General features: G+C 42.5%; 1 protein-coding gene across 8 annotated transcripts in view; it reads right to left on the reverse strand.

Annotated features, from left to right (window-relative positions):
- The window catches only part of WDR59 (WD repeat domain 59), a 95337-nt gene that overhangs the window by 2076 nt on the left and 66149 nt on the right, over positions 1–27112 (reverse strand). For 6 of the 8 annotated variants that reach the window (XM_082438991.1, XM_082438990.1, XM_082438993.1 and 3 more), the window contains 7 exons: positions 26967–27048; positions 23626–23738; positions 21885–22035; positions 21718–21790; positions 20036–20162; positions 19734–19876; positions 8823–9592 (listed from right to left, as the gene is read on the reverse strand). In XM_082438991.1, the coding sequence (XP_082295117.1) occupies positions 9357–9592; positions 19734–19876; positions 20036–20162; positions 21718–21790; positions 21885–22035; positions 23626–23738; positions 26967–27048 (925 nt within the window). In that variant the 3' untranslated portion in view covers positions 8823–9356. Of the gene's footprint in view, positions 1–8822; positions 9593–9647; positions 9922–19733; positions 19877–20035; positions 20163–21717; positions 21791–21884; positions 22036–23625; positions 23739–26966; positions 27049–27112 lie in introns of those variants that run through there. The other 2 variants (XM_082438995.1, XM_082438994.1) reach the window with 2 other exon arrangements.

A 27112-nucleotide genomic window follows, 5' to 3' on the forward strand; every position in this document is an offset into this window, starting at 1 on the left:
TCTAAACTTTCTGAATTCAAATTTCTTGGAACAGACTTCAATTCAGCTAGCCTGTTTGAGATAGAATCCCTCTTTCCTTTTACTCTTTATAATTGTCTTTTGAGACTATTTTGGAAGAAGAGTCAAGTTTTCTTGGGCACCATAATCATTCCAAGGATTGTAATATACATCATGCCAAAACTCTTTAGGGAAGGACTTTTAAAATCTGATTTTAGTTGTCATTACCTATTAACTAAGCTATCAATATTAACCTTCAAGTTTATTACTTCAGGCCAATACCTCAGACCAAACTGGTATCACATCTGAAATGTGAAACACACCCATAAAATTTACCTAGTAATAAATCTGCTCAACAGAAGTCTCACAATATAAGCACCTATTCTTTGGGCGTGTGCCTTTCTGACCCATGTAAACATTTTGCCCCAGATACAGCTATCCTGTTTAAAACAGAATTGAGGAACTGGAGTGGTTTGCTCCCAGCTGTCTCGAATACACAAAATTCTTCTCAGTCAAGCACTGAGCTGCCTATAAAACTTCTTTTTATATTTAAAAAAGTTGCTTGTTTGTTTTTGACAAGGAAACCTTACAATACTTAACTCGTTTTTTGTTACATTAAAAAGTCAAAGTAACATATTAAAAAAACAAATAGTACAAAAATATTAAAAATAAAAAATAAAATTATTTTCCATCCCAAACCCCTCCAGGCCTATTCTCCGGAGAACATTCCTTTTAATAGTGTATCCTTTGAGAAATTTTCTCTGCCTTTATAAATGTATATGTATATATCACTTAAAAAAAACAGAAAAAAAAAAAAAAAACAGAAACAGGACCATACTGGATACAGTTTGTATATTCTTTCACTTAACAATATATACAGCAGCACAAACACCCGGCATCCATGTTTTTCCAATGGTGGCCTAATATTCCATTGTATGAACACATCACAATTTATTTAATCAGTCCCCGATTGACGAGCATTTAGGTTGTCTCATTTTTTTCCACTATAACAAACAACGTGAAAATAAACATGCTCATACAAGCGTTTTCGTGCATTTGTGTAACTGCCTCTGTGGAATAAATTCCTAAAAAGGAAATTGAGTCTAAGGGTTGGGTAGTGAACAGTTTGAGAGCTATTGACAAATTGTTTTCTAAGAAGGCTGCACCAATTACCACTCTCACCTGCAGTATATAATGCTGCATGCTTCCCCACACACTAGCCAACATTTGTGCTTCTTCAACTTTTTTATCTTCGCCAGTCTGATAGGTGGAAAAATGACATTTCCTGTGTGTGCTTTTGTGTGTGTGCCAGTCCGCCATGAGTGCAAGGTTACTGCCATTTCTGAACATGGTGACTCAATTTAATAAATCAAGGTAGTAACAGGGATGGTTGGTATTTCAAAAGTTTATCCTTATGTCTAAGAGTGATTAATCGGCTTTGCAGCCTAAACTGGAAAGATTAATTATATACTGAGCAGTGCTTGGGAGTCACTTTCTGATTACTCTTTTTTTCAAAATCTGTCTATTTTTTATTTTATGTTTTGGCCACACCACATGGCTTGCAGGACCTTAGTTCCCCGACCAGGGACTGAACTCACGCCCTCAGCAGTGAAAGCACAGAGTCCTAACCACTGGACAGCCAGGGAATTCCCTTCTGATTACTCTTTGATCTTAAAATGTCAAGCTAAGAATTGAGGGAACTAACAAGATGACATAAGGAATGATTACAATTTTGATTCAGTTATTTATAAATATCAGCACATGTCATTTGAAATCATGATATTGATGACAATGAATGTTGTATGTGCATGTGAAACAGGCAGTCCTAAGAATAGGCTAAGAGAAAAGGGAGTACAGTACATCTTCAGACTTTGCCTTACCTCTTATGAATAGCTTTGGAAGAAAGTTATTACTGTCACTAAGAGAAATTTAAAATTCCTTACTGAAATTCATTTAAAGTACCTTTTTATTTTAGAAGAGATTTAGACTTACAGAAAAATTGCAAAGATACTACAGACAGTTCCCAGACACCCCACACCCAGTTTCCCTATTTATTAACTCCATATATTAATATGGTACATTTGTCACAATGAATAAACCAATACTGATTGGTACATTATTATTAACTAAAGTTCATACTTTACTCAGATCTCCTTAGTTTTCCCCTAATATCCTTTTTCTGTTCCAGGGTCCCATCCAGAATGCCACGTTACATTTAGTTGTCACGTCTCCTTTGGCTCCTCTGGGCTGTGACAGTTTTTCAGTTTTTCAGTTTCCTTGTGTTTGATGACCTTGACAGTTTTGAGGAGTCCTGGCCAGGTATTTTGTAGAATGTCCCTCAGTTGGGATTTGTCTGATGTTTTTCTCATGATTAGACTGGGCTTATGGATTTGGGAGAGGATGACCATAGAGGTAAAATGCCCTGTTTGTCACATTATCGTATCACACTGTCAACATGACTAATCACTGTCACTGTTGACCTTGATCATCTGGTCGAGTGACATACATTTATTAACTTTCTCTGTTGACATAAGCAAGGTTACAGGACATGACGACTTGAGTCCTGAGGGTTTCCAAAGTAAATTGTGGTGGCGAGGCTGATTATTAGGCAGTTAGGAGACCCCTCATTCTCTAGGAGACCCTGCCAAGGGAGGAGAAAGAACTCTATGCCAGAGCATAATGAACTTTGAAGCAATCTTGGAAATTCAGAAATATATTGTTCAAAATGACCCCACTGGGGTAAGTACTGTTACTCATACTTTACAGAAGAGGAAAGTGAGGCACAGTGCCAAGGATACAGGCAAGCTGAGATGCAATCCACGCATTCTGGCCACAGGGTCCAGGCTCTTACCACTGTGTGTACTGCCTCACCAATGCTATCTTTTGTCTTAACTTGCATTTCCCAGATTACCAGTGAGATGGGCATCTTTCCTTTGGTGTATTGTCTATTGGACTTCTTTTCAAGACCTCATTTTGGACAGGTGATACAAAGAAGGAGCCATGAGGAACAGATTCAGGGTGAGACCCCAGAGTCAGAGCTGGCAGAGACCTGGAGGGGTGGCATCCCATGCCCAGAGTGGGGGCCCTGCTGGAGCCAGCAGCTGGGATCATCTCAGGGTATAATTTAAGCATGACCCTTGGTGAGGATCGCCAGATTTAGCAAATAAAAAAAAGAGATCTGGGACTTCCCTGGTGGCTCAGTGGTTAAGAATCCACCTGCCAATGCAGGGAACATGGGTTCAAGCCCTGGTCCGGGAAGATCCCACATGTCGTGGAGCAACTAAGCCCATGCGCCACAATACTGAGCCTGCGCTCTAGAGCCCGCGAGCCACAACTACTGAGCCCGTGTGCCACAGCTACTGAAGCCTGTGTGCCCAAGAGCCTGTGCTCCGCAACAAGAGAAGCCACTGCAACGAGAAGCCCGCGCACTGCAATGAAGAGTAGCCCCCGCTCGCTGCAACTAGAGAAAGCCCACGTGCAGCAACGAAGACCCAACGCAGCCAAACAACAACAAAAAATACAAGATCTCCACTTAATTTGAACCTCAGATGAACAACTTATATGTTCCAAGTGAAATTCAAATTGACCGGGGCATCCTGTATTTTAACACTCCCCTTGGCTGCATGACCCCCAAGCCTGATTTCCAGCCCTCCTAGATTCTGTGAGCTACTTCTCTTTCACTGATTATTCCCAGCTGTGGTAGAGTCGGCCGTGGCTGAACTAAAACGCTTTACACTGTGACTCTACCAACATGGGAAGACAAATGGAAGATCTAGAAGGCTGAGGGTTTCAAGAAAAAAAATGGGAGAGAAGACAAATTCTTTGTGTAAGAAAAAACAGTCCAATGTGCTCCATATGCAAAATGTCTTTCTAGAGAATTACACTTAAAGTATCTTTATAAAACAAATCATAACATCCACTTGCTTCCTGTATTTCTGGTACATGCCTGATCCCCATAAGCTTTGGAATTTGCAACACCTGAAATAGTTCCGCCCCTTTTCCTAATAGGTGAGTAATTAGAGATTTACAGAAGCTCTGTGCCTGCACTACAGTCACACAGCAAAGCTGGGGTGGGAACACAGGTCTTGAGATTCACAGCCGCTATTCCCACCACTCCAAACTTCTAACCCAGAAGACCCTCGTTATAAGCATAGTGCACACTAAAATGCAAGATCATGAAACAGAAGGAATCACATCTAATGAACAAGCATGTTTCTACAAAGGGTAGCACAGTGCCTGAAACCGAACGGATATTTGTTAAGTGGATGGGTGGAAAAGTAGAATCTGTCCTTTAAAAAAAAAATTCGTTATTTAAGTATTAATGTATTGAGATGTATTAAATGTTTGCCAACCCAAAGTTGATCTTTGAATGAAAGGACATAATAAGGTAGGTAGAGGGAAAGCCATGTGTGAGAAGTTTTCATACTAGAGGAGGTGATGGGCAGGACTTCAACTAGCTTTCCTTTTCCGATGGCATATATCTGTTCAATCACCGGATCGATGAATATAGATGAATTGAGCAGATCTTTCATTTCACGACTGGAGAACCAGGTATAGACTAGTCTGGTTTAATCTTTATCGGCAACCTCACTTCAGTCTTAGGAATCTATCAGATTCACCAAGTCTAGATCTCTGCTGCCACCTAGTGTTAACAGTTTCTCAGGTTTAAAAAGGTAGAAAGTCAGGAAGCTCTGTGCTCTGAAAAAATTTCACCTGGAGTTCCTTCGACCATTTCTATTTCAGGATTTCCAACTCTATCAAAGCTTTTTGTGGGTAAAACAAGAAACAGGATATCTTCTATTTGTACTGCACAACTATTTTACCTCTGTTGCGTCTGATGTGTCCAAAATGTTTACGAAGGAAAAAAGTTTGATTAAGAAACAGGTTGGCCCAAGCCTCTTAAAGCCAGCCAGTTCTGCTGGGAAAAGTGGGACATCTTCCTGATAGGAAAGAAAATCCACCTATTTTGGATACCAATGTTGATCTTTTCTCCCTTCCTTCCATTTCTGATCTCCATTAGAAAAAGAAGAAAAAACACAGACGGTTTTGGAGGTGCTCTTCATCGATTCTCTCTAAATCAAGTTATGGCAGAAGACAGTAATGTCTGGCCTGGCCCCAGGCCTTTAAACCAGAGTTACTCCCAGTTTGGACACAGAGGCATCTAGCACGGAGAGCCAGGTTATGGAGGCCAAACTTTCAATCTTCTGAAAGCACAGAGAGTGAGAGAGAGTGCTTTCCTGCGTGGCAATCCAGAGCCGTGACAGCAAAGCTGAGCTCAATGAGAAAAGGGACGTCATTTCTATCTAATCGCTTCGCACCCTTTATACTGTTATCTTGGCTGAACGTAGCCAACTAAAGACAGTACTAAGAGATTGTTATGAGAGTTATGTTACTGTAAGAGAAATATTTTTATGATAGAAGGAGAAGCTGGATACTCCTGTCTGTGCTTTTCTTACCTTTTTTTCTGTTAGTCCAAACTAAACGAATTTATCCATGGGCCTTCCCATACAGGACTTCCCAAACACTAACAGGCATCCCCCTTGGTGGAAAAGCTGGGGATTTCTGCTACTTGGTTCGGGAGGTAATAACCAGTCTCCCAGGATTAGTTGTATGTTTTCAAAGTGATGGCCGAGTTCACATCCGTTATCTATCCCTGAAAGTTTTGACTGCTTTTCAATCACAAGTCTTACTGGAAAATAATGATAACTGCCATAAGGGAACAGAGTCAAAGGACTAAAATCGGAGCGAGAAACTAGATTTTGACATGAGCTCAAGCACTGGGGGAACAGGAAAAGATTGTTCTCTGCAAATGGCGTGACTTCATTGAGGAACATGACAGATCCTCAGTACAGTAAGTCCCCTACATACAAACCTTCAAGGTGCAAACTTTCAAAGATGAGAACGTGCCTGTCCAATCACGTAAGTTAGTTCACGTGTCTGGCGTACATTGTTATGTACGTGCATCCTCCACAAGTGATTGTGCTTTTGTGTACTTTATTGTACAGTACTGTTGCTGGGCAACACGAGGAGCTTACTAATGAAGACCTGATGGAATTGGAGGCCCAGAGAAAGGACGAAGAGAGACAAGAGGAAGAAGTAACTGAAGATCCGAAGAGATTCACAACGGAGGAAATGGCAGGGGGATTTTCTTTTTTTTTTTTTTTTAATTATTAGCACCTTTAATTATTATTTATTTATTTATTTATTTTTTGGCTGTGTTGGGTCTTCGTTTCTGTGCAAGGGCTTCCTCTAGTTACGGCAAGCAGGGGCCGCTCTTCATCGCGGTGCGCAGGCCTCTCACTATCGCGGCCTCTCTTGTTGCGGAGCACAGGCTCCAGACGCGCAGGCTCAGTAGTTGTGGCTCACGGGCCTAGTTGCTCCGCAGCATGTGGGATCTTCCCAGACCAGGGCTCGAACCCATGTCCCCTGCATTAGCAGGCAGATTCTCAACCACTGCGCCACCAGGGAAGCCCGGGATTTTCTTTATCTGAGGAGGCACTGTTAGTTTTTGAGGCACAGGACCCGAACATAGAACGGTACAAGAAGGTTGCAGCAGCCATCCAGAATGCAATCCAGTGCTACCGTGTCATCTATGACGAGAAAAAAGAGCTACTACCCGTTTTTTCAAGAGGGTAGATAGAATTCATTCCAGCAAGGAACCAGAACCTTTGCCATCAACGTCAGGTGTGAGTGAAATTGCAGCTTGCCCTCTGTCTCCTATTGCTGACGATCCTTCAGCTCTACCATCTCCCACCTCCTCTCCCTCCTCCAGTCAGTAACTCTTCTTGCCTGTTCCCTTGATGCCAGCCCCTGTATGCCAGCTGTTGTACTGTACTACTGTACTTTTCAAGGTACTGTACTGTAAGATTAAAAATGTTGTCTTTGTTTTTTATGTTTGTTTTTTATGTATTATTTGTGTGAAAAGTATTATAAACCTATTACAGTACAGTACTATATAGCCGATTGTGTTAGTTGGGTACCTAGGCTAACTTTGTCGGACTTACAAATTGGACTTACGAACGCGCTCTCAGAATGGAACTTGTTCGTACATAGGGGACTTACTGTAAAAACTTGTCGACTTATCCCGTGGTGCCATTACAGCAGTGTCGATATAAACAAGTGAACAAGAGAGAGTGAACAAATTCGGATTTCTTTGGCTGCCTCCTTTATCCACCTCCCACGTACCTACTACACCTAGTTATTCAGCCCACTCTGCAAAGACGCTGGCATCTTACCTCGGATCATAGGCCAAGGTTAAACCTCTGCTCTCACTGCACAGGATCCAGGCCTTTCTTATGTCATGGTGTTTTGTGCCCAGTAACACAGGGATGATGTTCATATAAGCATCATCCAAAACAGTGCTTTGAAAACGTTTTGACCACAACCCTCAGGAAGGAAGGAATTTACATTGTGATCTGTTATACACATGTGCAGGTGTGTGCATATACACTGGTAAACAAGTTACAGAAAACAATGTTTACCCTATGTCTGGTAAGTTCTGATATGTCTCTTCTACTCTGTTTCATTTTTTAAAATTCTGGTTTTTATCCACTACATTGATTTCACAATCTATTAATGGGTCCTGACCTGTAGTTTAAAACACAGCGATGCAGACTTCCCCAGTGGCGCAGCGGTTAAGAATCCGCCTGCCAATGTAGCCTGGTCCGGGAAGATCCCACATGCTGCGGAGCAACTAATCCCGTGCACCACAACTACCGAGCCTGTGCTCTAGAGCCCGTGAACCACAACTACTGAGCCCACATGCCACAACTACTGAAGCCCGCACACCTAGAGCCCGTGCTCCACAAGAGAAGCCACCGCAATGAGAAGCCCGCACACCACAATGAAGAGTAGCCCCCGCTCGCCACAACTAGAGAAAGCCCTTGCACAGCAACAAAGACCCAATGCAGCCAAAAAATAAATAAATGAATGAATGAAAATTAAAAAACAAAACAAGACAAAAAAACCCACAGTGATGTACAACACTTTCACATTTTGAGACATGGAGTTATATTTCTTAAGCTAATCAATTTGGAATTGTAAAATTCTAAGAAATAAATATAGGGGCTTCCCTGGTGGTCCAGTGGTAAAGAATCTGCCTTCTAATGCAGGGAATGTGGGTTCGATCCCTGGTCAGGGAGCTGAGATCCCACATGCTGCGGGGCAACTAAGCCTGCGTGCCACAACTACTGAGGCCATGCGCCTCGACTAGAGAGCCCACACGCCACAACTACAGAGCCCACATGTTCTGGAGCCTGCACGCCACAACTAGAGACAGAAAGCCCGCATGCCACAACTAGAGAGAAGCCTGCACTGCAACAAAAGATCCCTTCGTGCCGCAACTAAGACCCGATGCAGCCAAAAAAAAAAAAATTTAAAATAAATAAATAAATATAAATTTCAGTAGCAATACTGAAAAGAAGATGTCTCTTTCCTGGCACATACAAAATGGGAAGCATTGAGAATCATTCTGGAGAATTGGTGGATGCAGATAAACATGGGTCAAAGCCTATGAAGGGGCCCAAGGGAAGAGTGAAGGCATTTACGGGAACCCAGCCAACCTACACAGTGGCAACGGGAGACTCTCACAGCAATGCTGCCACGTAATTTCATTTTCCTTTGTTAAAAGAAATGATTAAAAAAAAACTCTTGGGGTTGGGAAGAACCTTAAATGTCAAATTCTATTTTCTCCTGTTGGATGACAAAAGCAAATCAGCATTTCCTTTGAAAATATGAGCACTGACTTTGGTCCTATCCCAGAGAGTTAATTTCAATTAGAAGTAGAATAAAAAAAGATTCACTAAAATATTGTTCAACTTCATCTCTTTGTTTTTCAAACGATTCCTAGAATTTTATTAGCCAAGGGAGAATAGCTGGAAGAGAAATAACAAACAAAAAAATACATCTTAAGGATCCTTAAGTACATTACGTATTTACAATTTAAGTATATTTTAAAAGGCCACAGTCCATCAGTTCATAAATGCATCAACTTATGTCACAGGCCCATTTGTCCACTGTCCTTTGGCTCAGGAGACTGTCCTTTGCAACCAACCTTGATCTCTCTGATGGCATCAGAAAGGATGCTGTCATCTTAAAGGTAAACACAGCTCTGGAGGCAGGTGCTTTCCTCCAAGAAAACTTCCACCTGCCCGCGTCCTCCTCCACCGACATCCATGCCACCAACAGCCAACAAAAGAGAAGCAAAGGCCCATGAACAGCTGGTACCGTGTCAGACTTTGAGGAGAACACATCCCTGTCTAGTGAGGGGTGGGTTCTGGAGCCTCTCTCCTGGCAGAGAGCTTGTCAACCAGCATTGACGGGTTCTCTGGGATTTCCCACAACTCCCATGGGCTGTCAGTTCAGAAAGTGCTTTCAAGCAGGCAGTGGCACCCACACCCGGTGGGACACACCTCCTGGGTCCGAAACCACTCCATCATGTGGCTGGTGTGTCCCCCATGCCCGCAGGTCAGGCAGAAGTTGGACGACCCTCGCACGGCCACGTGGCAGATGGCGCACTGGAACGTGAAGCCTTTGCAGATGGCGCACTGCGTGCCCCTGACCTCGCTCCGGCAGTGGCTGCAGTACACGCCGAACTCTGGAGAAGGGTGGAGATGGCCAAAAAGAGACATGGTGAGTTCAGTTCTGCAAAGGGGAACCAGGCATTGTGAGTAAGAGCGAGGTACTCATTTGGGGGATTCTGTAGGATCCTATTAGACCCCTGCTGTTCAATTTCCTTTTTTTGAATGGCAGAACCCCTTCTTCCACAACCTCACTAAGTCTTTTAAAGAGGAGCTGCTGTCATCACCACAGTGGAAGGGTGCGGGCAGGGGGTGCAGCAGGCGCCTGGCTCTCAGAGGCCCTGGGTGGAAACCCCCGTGTCTGCAGCGGTCGAGGCTCCATCTCATTCCTCTTCCACCCCAACAGCTACAGATGCAGAGAAGGCAGTTAACAAACGTTTGTCTGAAAGCACTGAAGGATCAGTCGACACTCAGGCAAGAGCTGATTGGTCTCACCATCTCTTCCCTACCTGCCTGCCCATGACCCAGCAGCCTAAGATGGACGGAGTCAGGCCACCACAGGGCCGCCCCAGCACGGGGGAGAGCGGTTAGGACCGCCCTGCTCCACTGGTCCCCGCCTGCCCCGAAGTTCCTGTCCCTTTCGGCCATGGCCCTGGGGCCAGGCGGCCTGTGTTAACCGCCCAGCTCCCTTGCTCACCCCCTGCTACCTGGAGATCCTTCCTCCTCCCAGACCGCCTTCCACTGTGCTGCATCGAGTGCAGACCTTCCCACGTGCTCTACAGGCTCTTTTGGGAACGGTCCCCTCACCGCCTGGCCCTAACCAAACCCCGCTGCGTCTCGGCCTCCTCCGAAGGAAAGGCCGGCTCTGTGTTACATCCTAAGGATGGAGGGGTGGGAGGGGAGGGTGGCGCATGGCTGCCTCCAGACTGTACTCTCCTTTTGAGGCTACTGCCCCCTGGCTTCACCAGCCTTTCCCCTTTCCCTCTACTGTCATCGACCGACATTCTGGACACACACCCACCCCGTGCCCTGAAGACTTCTGCTCTTGGTTCTCAATCTTCCCTCCACCCCAATCCTTGGCATCTTCAAGAGCCACGCCACTAACCCTCTGCACACCTGGCCTCCCAGGTCACCGTCCTCTCACCTCTAATCCACCACCGTCTTTCATTCTATCCAAAGTCCACTTGCACTTCCATGCGATCAGCCCCTCTCTGGCTGTAGTTTCCCCTCTGACCGGTTCCACTTCATAGTCACTTTTTTGCAACTGGCCCCTCTCTCCCTCACGGTCCCACCTGGCAAAACCTTCACCTGGATGAGCCCCGCCCCTGGCCTCCTCCGCGTCAGCCCGGGAGCGTTCCCACGGGAAGGCGCACGGTCAGGATGCTCGTCTCGCTGACCGCACCTGCAGGTAGACTCCTGGCTTGTGTGCAGCGGTCGGGCTCTTCCTCCCCGACTCCCAGGTGCCCACCTCACACGTCTGCCACGTTCTTAAACCCCTCCCACATGCCTCTCTCTCTCACTTGATGGCCTCTTCCCTCCCTTCCCTAAGAAAACAGAAGCCTTCCAATGGGGGACACTTCATCTCAACACCCCCAAATCGTCACATCTCCCTCTTCTTTCACCTCCTACTGTAGAGGAAGGGTCCTGGTTTCTTTCTTCTATCAAAGCCAGCTCCTCTGCTTCACCACAATAGGCAGTCATTAAAACGGACAAATAGAGACTCTAAATACATGGTAACTAAGGAAAATATTTTATGGTAGTTCCTAGTTAAGGTAAATCCTAAGACAAACTGGTTTGAAAATTTGGGTTAAAAATAGCTATGTCTTGGGACTTCCCTGGTGGCGCTGTGGTTAAGAATCCGCCTGCCAATGCAGGGGTCATGGATTCGAGCCCTGGTCCGGGAAGATCCCACATGCCGCAGAGCAACGAAGCCCGTGCACCACAACTACTGAAGCCCGTGTGCTGCAACTACTGAGCCCACGTGCTGCAACTACTGAAGCCTGTGCACCTAGAGCCTGTGCTCTGCAACAAGAGAAGCCACCATAATGAGAAGCCCGCACACCGCAATGAAGAGTAGCCCCCGCTCGCTGCAACTAGAGAAAGCCCGCACACAGCAAGGAAGACCCAACGCAGCGCCCCCACCCCCCCAGAAAAAAGCTGTCTTCTTTCTCTAAGCATAACTTTTTAAAAAAAATTTTATTGGCGTATAGTTGATTTACAATGTTGTGTTAGTTTCAAGTGTACAGCAAAGTGATTCAGTTATACATATATATATATACTCATTCATTTTCAGATTCTTTTCTCATATAGGTTATCACAGAATATTGAGTAGAGTTCCCTATGCTATACAGTAGGTCCTTGTTGGTTATTTATCACATATAGTAATGTGTGTATGTTAATCCCAAGTTCCTGATTTATCCTTCCCCCGTCACGTTTCCCCTTTGGTAACCATAAGTTTGTTTTCAGTATCTGTAAGTCTGTTTCTGTTTTGTAAATAAGTTCGTTTGTATCATTTAAAAAAAATTAGATTCCACATATGAGTGATATCATATGATATTTCTCTTTCTCTTTCTGGCTTACTTCACTTAGTATGATAATCTCTAGGTTCATCCATGATGCTGCAAATAGCATTATTTTGTTATTTTATGGCTGAATAATATTCCATTGTATATATGTATCACATCTTCTTTATCCATTCATCTGTCAGTGGACATTTAAGTTGCTTCCATGTCTCGGCTATTGTGAATAGTGCTGCTATGAATATAGAGGTGAATGTGTCTTTTCAAAGTATGGTTTTCTCTGGATATATGTCCAGGAGTGGGACTGCTGGATCATATAGTAGTTCGATTTTTAGTTTGTTAAGGAACCTCTATAGTGGTTACACCAATTTACATTCCCACCAACAGTGTAGGAGGGTTCCCTTTTCTCCACACCCCCTCCAGCATTTATTGTTTGTAGACTTTTTGATGATGGCCATTCTGACTGGTGTGAGGTGATACCTCATTGTAGTTTTAATTTGCATTTCTTTGATAATTAGTGATGTTGAGCACCTTTTCATGTGCTTTTTGGCCATCTGTATGTTTTCTTTGGAGAAATGTCTATTTAGGTCTTCTGCCCATTCTTTGATTGGGTTGTTTGGCGTTTTTTTTGATACAGAGCTGCATAAGCTGTTTGCATATTTTGGAGATTAAGCCCTTATTGGTCGCTTCATTTGCAAACATTTTCTCCCATTCTGTGGGTTGTCTTTTTGTTTTGTTTATGGGTTTCCTTTGCTGTGCAGAAGCTTTCAAGTTTAATTAGGTTCCATTTATTTATTTTTGTTTTTATTTTTATTACTCTAGGAGACAGATCAAAAAAGATATTGCTGCGATTTATGTCAAAGAGTGTTCTGCCTATGTTTTCCTCTAAGAGTTTTATAGTGTCTGGCCTTACATTTAGGTCTTTGATCCATTTTGAGTTTATTTTTGAGTATGATGTTAGAGAGTGTTCTAATTTCATTCTTTTACATGTAGTTGTCCAGTTTTCCCAGCACCACTTATTGAAGAGACTGTCTTTTCTCCATTGTATATTCTTGCCTCCTCTGTCACAGATTAATTGACCATAGGTGCATGGGTTTATTTCTGGGCTTTCTATCCTGTTCCATTGATCTATAGTTCTGTATTTGCACCAGTACCACACTGTTTTGATTACTGTAGCTTTGTAGTACAGTCTGAAGTTAGGGAGCCTGATTCCTCCAGCTCCATTTTTCTTTCTCAGGATTGCTTTGGCTATGTGGGGTCTTTTGTGTTTCCATACAAATTAAAAAATTTTTTGTTCTAGTTCTGTAAAGCATAACTGTATATATTATGTAAGACTTTGCTTTGTGTTCTCATTAAAAACTGATTAGTTTATATTTCTTAAGTTTCCTTTACTGGTTTTATTGGTTTGAATAGATTCAACATTTAAAATTATGAAAATGTAAAAACCGTGTGTTCACGTAAACTGAATGATAATAACATGTCTTTTTAAAAGGGTTGTTCTTTGGCACTTGAGATAACTGTATATGTAAACTATTCTCCATTTCTATCTGGGTAAAATGATGAAAATGTCATCTTGCTGAAAAATTCAATACATCATTAGTAATCACGTTTCTTTTTAGTGTGTCACTTAAACATAATTTCTAACATCCTTATCAACTTTAAGACCTTGAACTTATATTTCATTTAACTAACGAATAATCTTTAGGGGTGTGGACAATTTCTAAATGGATTTAAATTTCCAAAGAGAAAAAATACAAAAACTCTAAGTCACTGAGCATAATCTTAATATTCTCTCTTGACGCTCATTGTTGCACATAATGGCATGACCACTAGTTAACAGCTGGTAAGAGTATGCATCCACTTTGGGTGATGCTCGTAAACATGCTAACTTTTGCCACTTTAGGAGGTACAAAGGGATGTGGAATGTGTTCAAAATCGCTTAGAAATGTACAATCTCCCAAGACTGAACCAGGAAGAAAAAGAAAATATGAACAGACCAATTACCAGTAATGAAATTCAATCAGTAATTTAAAAACTCCCAACAAACAAGAGTCCAGGACCAGAAGGCTTTACGGGTGAATTCTACCAAACATTTACAGAAGGGTTAACACCTATCCTTCTCAAACTATTCCAAAAAATCACAGAGGAAGGAACACTCGTAATTTACAAGGTCAGCATCACCCTGATACCAGAACCAGACAAAGATACCACAAAAAAAAGAAAATTACAGGCCAATATCACTGATGAACATAGATGCAAAAATTCTCAACAAAATTTTAACAAACTGAATCCAACAGTACATTAAAAGGATCATACACTTTGATCAAGTGGATTCATCCCATGGATGCAAGGATTTTTCAGCAAATCAATCAGTGTGATACACCACATTAACAAATTGAAGAACAAAAACCATATGATCATCTCAATAGATGCAGAAAAAGCTTTTGACAAAATTAAACATCCATTTATGATAAAAACTCTCCATAAAGTGGGCATAGAGGGAACATACCTCAACATAATAAAGGTCTTATATGACAAACCCAAAGCTAACATCATACTCAACAGTGAAAAGCTGAAAGCATTTCCTCTAAGATCAGGAAGAAGACAAGGATGCCCACTCTTGCCACTTTTATTCAACGTAATACTGGAAGTCCTAGCCACAGCAAACAGACAAGAAAAATAAATAAATAAAATAAATCCAAATTGGAAAGGAAGAAGCAAAAATGTCACTGTTTGCAGATGACATGATACCATACACAGAAAATCCTAAAGACACCACCAGAAAACTACTAGAGCTTATCAACGAATTCAGTAAAGTTGCAGGATACAAAATTAATATACAGAAATCTGTTGCATTTCTATACACTAACAATGAACTATCAGGAAGATAAATTAAGGAAACAATCCCATTTACCATCACATCAAAAAGAATAAAATACCTAGGAATAAACCTACCTAAGGAGGTAGAAGACCTTTACTCGGAAAACTATAAGACATTGATGAAAACCACAAAGCTGTCAACTGTCTTTCACTGGAACACTGATAAACTTGGGGGATCTCAGGGAAGGAGGCATAGAATCACAGGCATAGGCTTCACAGGTGAAACCTGGTAGAGGCGAAATGGATCATTCTTGGTTCCTAACAGACAAACTAATAAGGACAATAAAAATACTGCTGGTACATGGAACGATCAAATTATGATTCCCAAGGCTTTACGGAACCTCCAGGTGGAAGCTAACTCCAAAGGTTTAGTGTCATACAATTCTAGTTTGTTAATCACATAGAAGAGTTATGTGTGTTAATTAACACCACATTACACAAATGTAAGTAAAACCAGCCAAGTAAATAAGACATTAAATTAATAAACTGAAACAGAAAACTGCTGAATAAAATTCAGGTGGGCAGATAGACACTGGGGGTGGGCTGCACCTTCTCTAACACCATTCTGACCTAGCGCCTCATACCTCAATAGAAAAAACAAAGACAAAAATCACCTTGCATATGGAGGTTTTTTTTTCCTTTTTTTTTTCTTTTTTTTTTAAAGAATACTCTGTCCAGCATTATCCCCTCAAAATAAATGAAGCCTGGAGTCCTTTCTATAAATATCTAATCCCCTAAATGAAAACAACCTCGCCCCTCAAATCTTGCTGCTGATACGGAGTGACCCTTGCAGATGTGATAAGTGTGAGAGGAAACTGCTCGTTTTCCACCAGGAGGAGACCAACTTGGCAACCTTGTCATATTCAATACCTGCTATTTCCTGTATTTGGGTAGTCTGACTCTTCCAAAGGAAAAACTTTAAGGATGAAATACTTAATGTTTTTGTCTGTGACTCTTCCACAATCCACGCTCCCCCCTTCTTTCTGAAATTTTGTAGCATTGTTTGTAATGGTATTAGGACATACTATTCATTCTCGAACATCATTTAAGTCTTCATGAGCTTCTGTTTCATCTCTCTGATTGGATTATAGACTTCTTGAATGCCCTCTCCCCAAACCACACCTTACAATTCTTTGTCCAGCCCACAGAACCCAGCATGACCTTTATAATAGGAGATGACAATAGTCTAGCTGATTGATGGATTGACACATCAGTTACATATCTCTGTGATTCATTTATTTTCCTGGAAACTAATTTTAAAAGACAAATTGCTCCAGGCCATCATTAATCTCTCCCTGATACACTTTCATGCATGTAGATGCTCTGAAAAATATGTACCCACATAGCATTTTCTGTCTGTGTTTCTTTATGTACATGCACCAAGATAATCCATATTTGGGGCTTCCCTGGTGGTGCAGTGGTTAAGAATCCGCCTGCCAATGCAGGGGACACGGGTTCCAGCCCTGGCCCGGGAAGATCCCACATGCCACGGAGCAACTAAGCCCGTGCGCCACAACTACTGAGCCTGTGCTCTAGAGCCCGTAAGCCACAACTACTGAGCCCACGTGCCACAACTACTGAAGCCCGCGTGCCTAGAGCCCATGCTCTGCAACAAGAGAAGACACGACAATGAGATGCCTGCACACCGCAATAAAGAGTAGCCCCCGCTCGCCAAAACTAGAGAAAGCCTGTGCGCAGCAACGAAGACCCAACACAGCCAAAAATTTAAAAAAACAAATAAATAAATAAATTAAAAAAAAAGATAATCCATATTAAAATAATCCTTATTATTCAATGTATGTATTAGTATGTATGTATTTATATATTAGTTTGGTTTGTTTTTTTTAATTGAAACTATTCTCGCACAACTTAAAGGGTCAAATTATTCTATGTATCATGTTATGAAAAGCAACATTCCCTTCCACCTCCACACCCATCACCCCCTAGAGGAAATTCTTAACTATTTCTTCTGTTTCTACCTCCCTATCTCTACACAACATGTTCAGAAAGCTATTTCTTAATTGTCATATTTAAGCACTGTCTCTTGACCTTCCCCGGTGGAAGCTCTTTCATTCTCCAATCTCCCCAACCAGACTCATGTACCACCTGTTCCTCATCTTCCCCATGCGGTTCTATTATCAGCTGGTTGGATCAGTACTGTCTTCACATTATTTCTCTAGGTAAATATTACTCAAGCCAAGCCACGTACCATGATGACTTCCCTTCTTTCTTGCACATTTTGTTCCTCCTAGAGTTAGTCTTGTTTTTCCTGTTTGCTTAGTTACATACTTATTGATAATTCATCTCCAAACATCTGAATCTTCTGTAAACACACTGAATACTGAAATACACTATATATACTGAAATACACAGATTTTTTTTTTCTCTTCTTGGAGACAATGCTCGGAAGCTCCAACCTGGACTGGTCTGTCTTCAGGTCTGTCATGTACATCTCCTTTCACCATCATCCCAACACCCTGGTTTCCTGGCTTGAATCTATTTCTCCCCCTTGGATAGGTTGAAGGCCTACTTTTACACTCGATGGATAACTTGAGCACAGAATTCTAGGTTAGAATTCTAAGAGATTCTAAGAGGATCATTTTCTTGAGAACAGGGAAGGCACTGCCGCACTGTCGTCATCTAGTTCCAGTATCTAGTTCACTGCTCCCGAGAAGTGTGATGCTATTCATATTCCTATCTTTTGTATGTGACCTGTTTTCTCTCTCTGGAAGCTTCTAGGATCTTCTCTATAACCCTGGGTCTTTCCTCATTCGTATGCTAGCTACGTGGCGGCCCCCTTATTGGGAAATGTGTCCACCTTCTTTGGAGAACGAACTTCCGTTTTCTGCTGGGGGAGAGGAAGGGTGATAACTGCTCTGCAAACTAGGAGTGGGGATCTGGGGACTCTAGAAAGGCCATGACACAATACTCCTGTTTTTGACGTCACCTTCATGCCACTTGCAGAGGTGCGGGGTACCACTAATTCCTGAGCCACCTGGGGGTTCTGCCATGTGCGTTGCTGTTTTTCTGCCTGCCAGTTCAGGGCTCAGCTTTCTCCCTGTGAGATCAGGTATCACTAACCTATCTGCCCCCCAGGTCCCAAATTTTACTGCCAACATTACTTCTCCTTGCATGGTTGTGTCTTTAGAAAAGCTCTTTGTAGACACCTTGGCAGGGTCTAGGGGAGAAAGGAAATCAGTGTGTGTTCAGTCCACTCTTGTATCTGTCTTTCATGTCACTCTTTAGAAAACATCTCTTCTCTTAGCTTCTTTCATAGTACAGTCTTGCTTTTCCTCAAAACTCACTGGTATCTCATTCTAAGTCTCTGTTTCTGGTGCCTCCTCCAAGACTCAATCTCCAAGTACTGGTTTCTCTCAAGGCCCAGAGTAAGTGGGCTCTCTTATTTGCTCCTCCCATCCTCTTCCTCCCCACCTCACAGCTCCCAGGTAAATGCACTCAACTCTCACAGCTTGAACACCACCGACATGGTGCAGATTCCCACATTCCTAGTTTTAGCCCTGAACTGTGCTTTAAGCTCCAGACTCATATCCAACTGCCTGCATGATTTCTACAGTCTGAACCTCACCAACATTTCCAACTGTCCCAAACTGAGTTTTCAATTTTCTTCCAATCTTTTCTATCGTAGAATATGGCACCACCATCTACCCAGTTGCTTGAGCTGGAAACTTGGGAATCATCTAAGCCTTGCTTCTTCTCCTCAAGCCCATACCCAACTTGTTAGTAAGTCATATTGAGTCTACCTCTAAAATACATTTTTACTCCACTCATCTCTCTCCACCTCCACTGATGTCACCCCGAGACTAGGCCGTCCATCTCTCTCTGACTACTCTAAGAATCTTCAAATGGCCTTCCTACCTCTGCTTCTAACATCCTCCAACCCTTACTTCCTATAACAGCCAAAGGGATCCTCTTACAATGGAAACCAAAGTACATCACTTACTTTTTTTTTTTTTTTTGGCCTCACCACGCGGCTTGCGGGATCTTAGTTCCCTGACCAGGGATCGAACCCGGGCCCATGGCAGTGAAAGCACAGAGTCCTAAGCACTGGACCACCAGGGAAGTCATATAACTTACCTATTAATGTCCTTTGAAGCTCACCATTGGACTTAGAATATAATCCAAATTCTTTACCATGACTCTCAAGTCTGACTATCCTACAGTCTAATTTTACAGCACTCTTCTCACTCATTATGTTCTAGCCACACTGGCCTTCCTTCACCTGTTTAGAATAACAAGTTATTTCCCCCATGGACCCGCTCCCTCTGCATGGGACGCCCTGCGTGCTGCTCTCTCGCTGCATGTGTGGCTCTGCCCCATCCTGCAAACCTCAGCTCCTCAGAGAGCCTTCCTGATACAGCTCGACATGTCTTCTAAGATTCTCCCCCCCCTGCTTCCCTGCCCCAATACCCCTTTTGTTTGCTCATAAATACTGATCACAATTTGTAATTATATTTTTCTCCCCCACTGGTCTGTGAGTTCCACCACGGGAAGGAGTGAGTGTGCTAGCGCTGTGACTCAGAGGAGTCTGATAAACATTAGTTGAATCACCGAATAAATATCCCTACTTCACTTCCAATCAATATCTGAGGATTGTATAGAAAACGTCTTCCGTTAAAGTAAAAATGTAATCACCTCATGAAATGCCAGGGTTTTCGGAAGCTTGAAACAGACTCAAAATGCTTCAGAAATTTCTGCTTATAAAGGAGAAACTGGAACTTCATTCCAAGTATTATGTTATGGGCACATTAAATTATAGGACTTTTCAGAGAGTGATGGGAACAGAAAGAATCTTATTCACCAATTCCTTTGTGAGGATCAGGAGGACAGGAAACAAACTTCAGCACTTCAGCTCGTTTCTCCCTCAGACCCCAGCGGTAGAGGATTTCTCCGTAGCATTTCTTAAAGTCATCAAATTGCTGGGTATTGGCGGGGTCCAGAAGCCTGGATCAAATTCAAAATTCCAGTCAGTTCCTTTCAGAGAAACAAGCTCAAGGCCAAACAGCACTTAATATAACAAATGACACATAATATGCTAAGAGTCCTGATTTTGGAGAATCTAAGCGTCATGAAATTGCAGCTCCCACCTGCGAAGGTCATTACCTTTTATTTTTATCGTGCTGGTCACGCTCTCGCTCACGAGGATCACTGTAGGTCAGACTCCCAAATCGGATTTCTTCTGGTGAGGACTCTCCCCAGGGTGAAGATATGTGCTCTGTCTCTCTTCCCACTGAAAAAAATCAAATGGGAAGAGAAGATGAAAATCAGAGAAGGCATGGGAAATACCTGAAAACTCTCATAATGTATATGTGTCCAATTTACTCCCTGGAAGAAAGATAAGCTAAGTTGAAGATCCTGAGAAATGGAACTAAACAGAACACTCTCCTAGCCTTACCTTTTTGTCTAGGTATTTACTATTAAGGTAACTTGATAATTAAGTACACACATAATGATTAAGCAAATTATGGTAGAGATGATGTAGAATATTAGGCAGGCATTACTTATAAAAACTCTTTAAATGACATGAGAAAATGCTCATGACAAAATCAAAAATGCAACACAAAAACCACAAATATAGAATGACCCCCCCACACACACAAAGATTGGAAGAAAATGTTCTGGAATGTTAACAGATATGATTTCTAGGTGGGGGAATCGATGATCACTATTTTCTCCACTAATGCTTTTTGTTTTGTTTTTCTTCACTGGGTAAATAGTACTTTTGTAATCAACAAAACTAAGATCATTTTTAAAAAGAAATTTTAAAAATCCAGAAAACACAAATACACTTCCTCATTAAATAGACCTTTATGGCCAGCTGGAACCAGGCTCAGCTTTATTTCTCTACCCTGAAGGAGGTACGTGGGGAGAGGGAGGTAACAGGAAGTGGCAGATGATCGGGAAAGGGCCTTGTGCAGGAGAAAGGATAAGGGTTAGCGTTTGGGGGTGGACACTGGGAAGTCCCACTGTCAGTTTCTTAAGGTTACAAGATGGAAAGCAACCCAGCAAGGCAGAGAGACCAGAAACCAGCCTGTTCAAACATGAAAAGCCCAGACCTTGCTGACTACAGTATCCCCATCATACTCAATTTAAAGGGCAATGAGGGGAGGCTTCCCTGGTGGTGCAGTGGTTAAGAATCCACCTGCCAAAGCAGGCCACACGGGTTCGAACCCTGGTCCGGGAAGATCCCACATGCCGTGGAGCAACTGAGCCTGCGTGCCACAACTACTGAAGCCCGTGCACCTAGAGCCTGTGCTCTGCAACAAGAGAAGCCACTGCAATGAGAAGCCTGTGCACTGCAACAGAGTAGATCACGCTCGCCACAACTAGAGAAAGCCTGCATGCAGCAACGAAGACCCAACGCAGCCAGAAATAAATTAATTAATTAATTTTTTAAAAAAAAGGGGCAAAGAGGGGGACTTCCCTGGCGGTCCAGTGGTTACGACTCCAAGCTTCCACTGCAGTGGGCCCAGGTACAATCCCTGGTCAGGGAATTAAGATGAACTAAGATCCCGCAAGCTTTGCGGCATTGTGTGTGTGTGTGTGTGTGTGTGTGTGTGTGTGTGTGTGTGTGTGTGTGTGTGTGTGTGTGAAGGAGAAACAAGTAAAAATATGGAGAGTATTCATCAAGTAAAGATTACATATTAAATCACACACCACATTTAGAGTATAAAAACCCAGCGTGGAAACTAACACACCATTGTAAAGCAATTATACTCTAATAAAGATGTTTTAAAAAAAAAAAACAAAAAACCCAGCGTGGGCTAAGGCAGTTCCATACCAACCTATGTTCCAGCCACCAGTGTTGAATCCTGGGTCAGACATACTCGAGCAGGAACCAGAGGATGTAAAGCTGGGCTGCAGAGCAAACAGGAGCAGTATGAGAGTGCCGTTCCCGGTGACGGCAACCTCTGGGAAAAGTCAAACTCACACCAGGAAACCCCCAACTTACGTATCGACTGTGGGACACCACAAGGTTAGATGAGCGGCTGGGAAAAGGCCCAAAGGGGTTTGGTATCCCCTGCGGCCGAGACTGGGCTTCAAACACGCTGCAGAGCATAGCCAACGTCTGCACGTCCCGGAGCCGGCAGTAATGAGCCAGCCTGGAGAGAAAGGGGACAGGAGAGAAGAAGGCATGAGAAGGGCAGGGGGAAGGATGACTGTCACGACAGCGGCGGGTTGCCGCCATCAGGGTAGGAAGGCAGAATTTTTTTTTTAATTTATATTATTGAAGTATAGTTGATTTACAATGTTGTGTTAATTTCTACTGTACAGCAAAGTTCTTCAGTTATACATATATATATATACACATTCTTTTTCATACTCTTTTCCATTATCATTTATATAGAACGGATAAACCACAAGGTCCTATTGTATAGCACAGGGAACTATATCCTGTGATAAACCATAAAGGAAGGGAGAATTCTTGATTCTGCCTCAAAAGCCCCCTTCAGGAACGAGGGCTTTCTACAGATCCAGGGGCTTGATCGACTTTGAGTCTGGCTAAATTTGTTTTGGAATAACATGTATCTGAGTATTACACATGACCTAGATATAACCAATCTGAAAGCTCCTAGCTGGCATCCAGGCCTGGGTTCAGACTCGAATGGAGCTTCTTCAAGAATGAAGGAGACTCAACTCACATCTGAGTGAGGCCATACATGCTCTCTCGGCCTCCCCAACTCCAAGGAGGCATCACACCGCTTCCTGGGGGGTTTCTATGTCCTCCATTCATATGACGTAAGGCTACATGGAGGTGCTCAGAGAGCACGGTGCCACCACAGTATGGGGAGCAGGTCACAGACTCGGGAGGTGGCATTATGAGTCTGAGCTATTAAGTAAGAACAACAGGGGATAGTTTTACCTTTTAGGTCCTCACATCCCCTTTGCTCCTTTCAGTACAACTGTGCTAGATAGAATGTGAGGTAGAGATCCCAGGGACTTGGCCTTGGTGATGGAATAATATTGATACTTTCCTACCAAGCAATGTCTGATAGGTTTAAGGTGTTTTCACACTATCTCATGAGCCTCGTATGAAGTGGGTAGAACAAGCACCATGAGCAACCTGAAGCAGGAGCACGTGTCCCAGGTCTGGCCTCAACAAGTAGGTAAAGCAAACCTCCACCTGAAGGAAGGAGAGCTTTTCCATCTCTCTGTCAGGACCTGGGCCTCCCTGTCTTGGAGCCTCAAGTGGTTTTTCCTGGTTGTGAATCATTTTGCACACTGTATTTCCAGTTTGCCATATTTCAGTGCAATAAATCAAACACAAACTCAAGGTTTTCATAAACTGTCTAACAGGGTGAATGCATCGTGGCCTTTGGAAAACACGAAGGCCAACGTGCAATTCTCTAACCTGCTCTCAGGGGCAAGATTCTATAGCACCCAAGAAACTTTCTACCTCAAGAACTCAAACTCCTGTGTTCAGACTGATGTACTTCTGGGCCAAAGCATAACTCTCTCAAGGACACATGAGTCCTAAATCCTTGTTATAAATGACAAATACTGTATAATTCCTTCTGCTCTAAGAAGTAAGTTCTGCACAGAAATTATAGCAGCCCTAAAAGGAAAGGTCTCACTTCCTCTTCTCATGCCTCAGGCCTTTGCACTTTTCTCTTAGACAAAAACACTGAAAGTGTTTATAGACCTAAAATTCACATCACTCATGTTCCTCACTTTTAGCTCTCAAAACCTACAGGGATTCCAGTAGCTGTCGCCCAAATGGATGTCGAGCCCAGGGTGTTTCCAAATCTGGGTCAGACTTCGGACCAAGGCAAAGATCCGTAGCTACTGTAGCCAGCGACCAAACCTGTACAGATCAAAGAGAAATACCCACACTCAGACTGGTGAGCACAGGACCGGGAACCATGAAAGAACCCCACCTCCTCCTCCTCCACACACAGCCTAAAGCCTTGCTACTCTGGGGGCGGCCAAAGCTGGGAGCTTACTGAAATGCAGAGTTTGACACCCCACTCCAGACCTACTGAAGCAGAATTTGCATTTTAGCAAGATTCTCGGGGGACTTGTATGCACATTTGAGAAACACTAGCCTTAAAAACTTCTATGAAGCAGACGTCAGAGAAATGACACCACGCAACAACTTCCCTGGATGGTCTATTTAACCACTGACTCATGTGACTTTTTCTGCTGCTTCATTAGTGAACTGGCAGGGAGAAAAAAATGCATTCGGTATCACACTTAAGATTGTCCTTTGCCCAAATAATGAAAAACCTTCCATTACAAAAGTTTCAGTATACTCTCTGAAGTTACAGAAAAATAGGCCAAGAAAAAATAGACTCGGCTTTCTTTTTGTTGACATCAAATCTGAGGAATATCCCCAAACTTGAAACCTCACGGGGCTTGGAGTCCTCAAGCAGAAACTAATGTCCATGAAGTGTCTATTAAATCCAAGATTTAGCACACGCTAAATATAAATACATCACACCATCAACAGAGTCCCCTCCCCTCTATACCTTTAAAAATGGAATACTGGGGACTTCCCTGGTGGTCCAGTGGTTAAGACTCTGCATTCCTAATGCAGGGGGCCCAGGTTCGATCCCTGGTCAGGGAACTAGATCCCACATGCGTGCCACAACTAAGAGCCCACATGCTGCAACTAAGAAGCCCACATGCTGCTACTAAAAGATCCCACACGCCGCAACTAAGACCCGGCACAGCCAAATAAATAAGTAAGTAAATAAATAAATAAATACATGTGGTTTTTTTTAATGGAATACTATTTTTGGGAAATCTTTCTTACTAGCAATACATCACTGTATGCCCACCAACTGGAAAACACTACTAGACTCTGAGAAAAACCCGCAAGGAAGAAGCTACAGACTTTGAATCAAGGAGTTTAAAATAGAAGAAAAAAAGAATAAGCAAATAAAAATACTGAAAAACAGGTATAGAAACACATCAGATATGTAAAAAAAAAAGTCAATTAAATCGTGTGGCTCCAGTATACTTAAATAATGCCCATCAGTATTGGTTCCAATGAAAAACATTCATTTCTATGATCAATGGACCACCTGGATGGTTGCTGGAAGAAGTTCATAGGTTTCTGGGATAGGAAAGGATGTTTACTACCCTGGCTGACAACTTGGGCCCATTATTTCCTCACTTGTAATACACGTTTCCTAAGTGCCTTCAACAGAAATAGTTGACAGGTTTATTCCTGTAACTCTCTGCAAAACAGTAGACACATCATCTTCAATATGTGCAAAAAGAACAACAACAAAAAATTCTCCAAGCATCTGCACTGATGTCATTTCCAGCCCGTTAAGGAAGACCACACCACAATGATGACTGCAATTGCAAGAAGAGCAGCAATAATTTGCCACATACTGGGTATTTACATCTACCAGATACAGGTATGGAAATTGTATGCATATCACCTTATTTAGTTCTCATAAGGACCTCAGAAGTATTGTTCCTGTTCTATAGTTGAGGAAACTGAAGTTCAGAATGATTAGGTAGCTGCCTAGGATCACACAACATGAAAGGGACGGAGCCCAGATGTAAACCCAGGTATGTCTGAACCCCAGGGAAGGGTCTTTCCACTTCACTCGGACTAGCCTGACCTTCCAAATCAACCCTGCCATAAAAGTCCTAAAAACTTAAAAGAAAAAGAAAAAAAAAAACCAAAACACTTTAGGAAGTAATTTTTCCTCAGAGAATGTTTTTTCAGAACGTGAACCAATCTTCTCATCAACTCTATGAGGCAATTATTCTTGTGGGTCTCATTTGACAAATATACAGACGCTGAGAGAGTCGGAAATACTTGGCCCAGTGTTACACCACTAGGGAGCGGAGTCGGGCTGACGCCACCTGTTAGAAATTCCCCACTATTTCCACTACTTTGTTTTGCCTTCTTAGTGTTTGCAGAATTTTAGGTGGCTGGGTCCTTAGAGAAACAGATTAAATCCATGACTCTAAGTTTTACTTAAAAGGGTTTGCAGCAGAGACTTGACGGTGTTTACTAGGAGACAAAAGGAAATCTTAGGGATTTTTCTATCAGATAAAAATCAAGGAGAGGCCTTAGCTCTGGGTCACTTGGAGGGTTACAAGGAAAAAACTGAGCAGATAGGACAGTAGCTCATAGTTTCCATTGCTCAATCTAATCCTCATGCTAAAGAATAAAAGATGCAATAGAGACAGAACATAGGTTAGTGGTTGGCGAGGGCTGGATGGGGGAAGAGGGGCTTGAGCAGTGACAAGTAAGGGGTGTGGGGTGCCTTTACAGGGTAAAGGAAATGTTCCAAAATTGCTTATGGTGATGATAGCAAAATGCTATGACTACACTAAAAGCCACTGAATGGTACATCTTAAATGTGTAAATTGCATGGTCTATGGACTACAATCTCAATAAAACAGTTAAAAAAAAAAAAACACTGGGAATTCCCTGGTGGTCCAGTGGTTGGGACCCCACGCTTTCACTGCCGAGGGCCCAGGTTCGATCCCTGGTCAGGGAACTAAGATCCCGCAAGTCGCGTGGCACAGCCAAACAAACAAAAATAAATAAATAAATAAATAACAAAAAACCTCACTAATATAGGAGCAACTTGCCTAAGCACTGATGTGTTTCTGCAAAGACGAAGGAAATTTTAATTCTTGTAATATTACACCTTGTTTTAAAACTGAACATGTCTCTATCTTAAGGAATGCCTTGGTAAACCTTTTATGAAATGAAGCATTTTTAAAAGTAAAAAACAAACAAAACAGAACTGAGGGTGTAAATGGCAAAGATAAAGACATCCAAATTTACGTATTAACAATCACCCTGCCCTAGAATAGAAAAGAGATGTTATAAAAACACTTAGTAAATGCTTTAGGACCTCCTCAACTAAGCACTAATAAGAAAAACATCCAAGGGATTTAAAAAGCTGCTCTAGCCCTACAGTTTGGCAAAGAAAATGGGAAAGAAATTACAAAATAGGAGGTACACCTTGAAATGTCACTAAACCACAACTATAAAGTGAAAAGAACCTGCTCCAAGAGAAAAATCCAGATCTCCAACAAAAGGAATGGAAAATACCTGGACGAGATCCTTCCTTCCAACAAGCAAGGCAGAAGTGGCGTTCTTCTGACATGTTTCTTGAATATCATTCACATTCAATCTGAAATTTAAGAAGAATTAAAAAGTCTATTTCCAGTTGACCTCTAAATCAATTACTCCTGGTT

The sequence above is a fragment of the Balaenoptera physalus genome (assembly GCF_965194825.1).
Source record: "Balaenoptera physalus genome assembly, chromosome: 19".
Classification (NCBI taxonomy): Eukaryota; Metazoa; Chordata; class Mammalia; order Artiodactyla; family Balaenopteridae; genus Balaenoptera; species Balaenoptera physalus.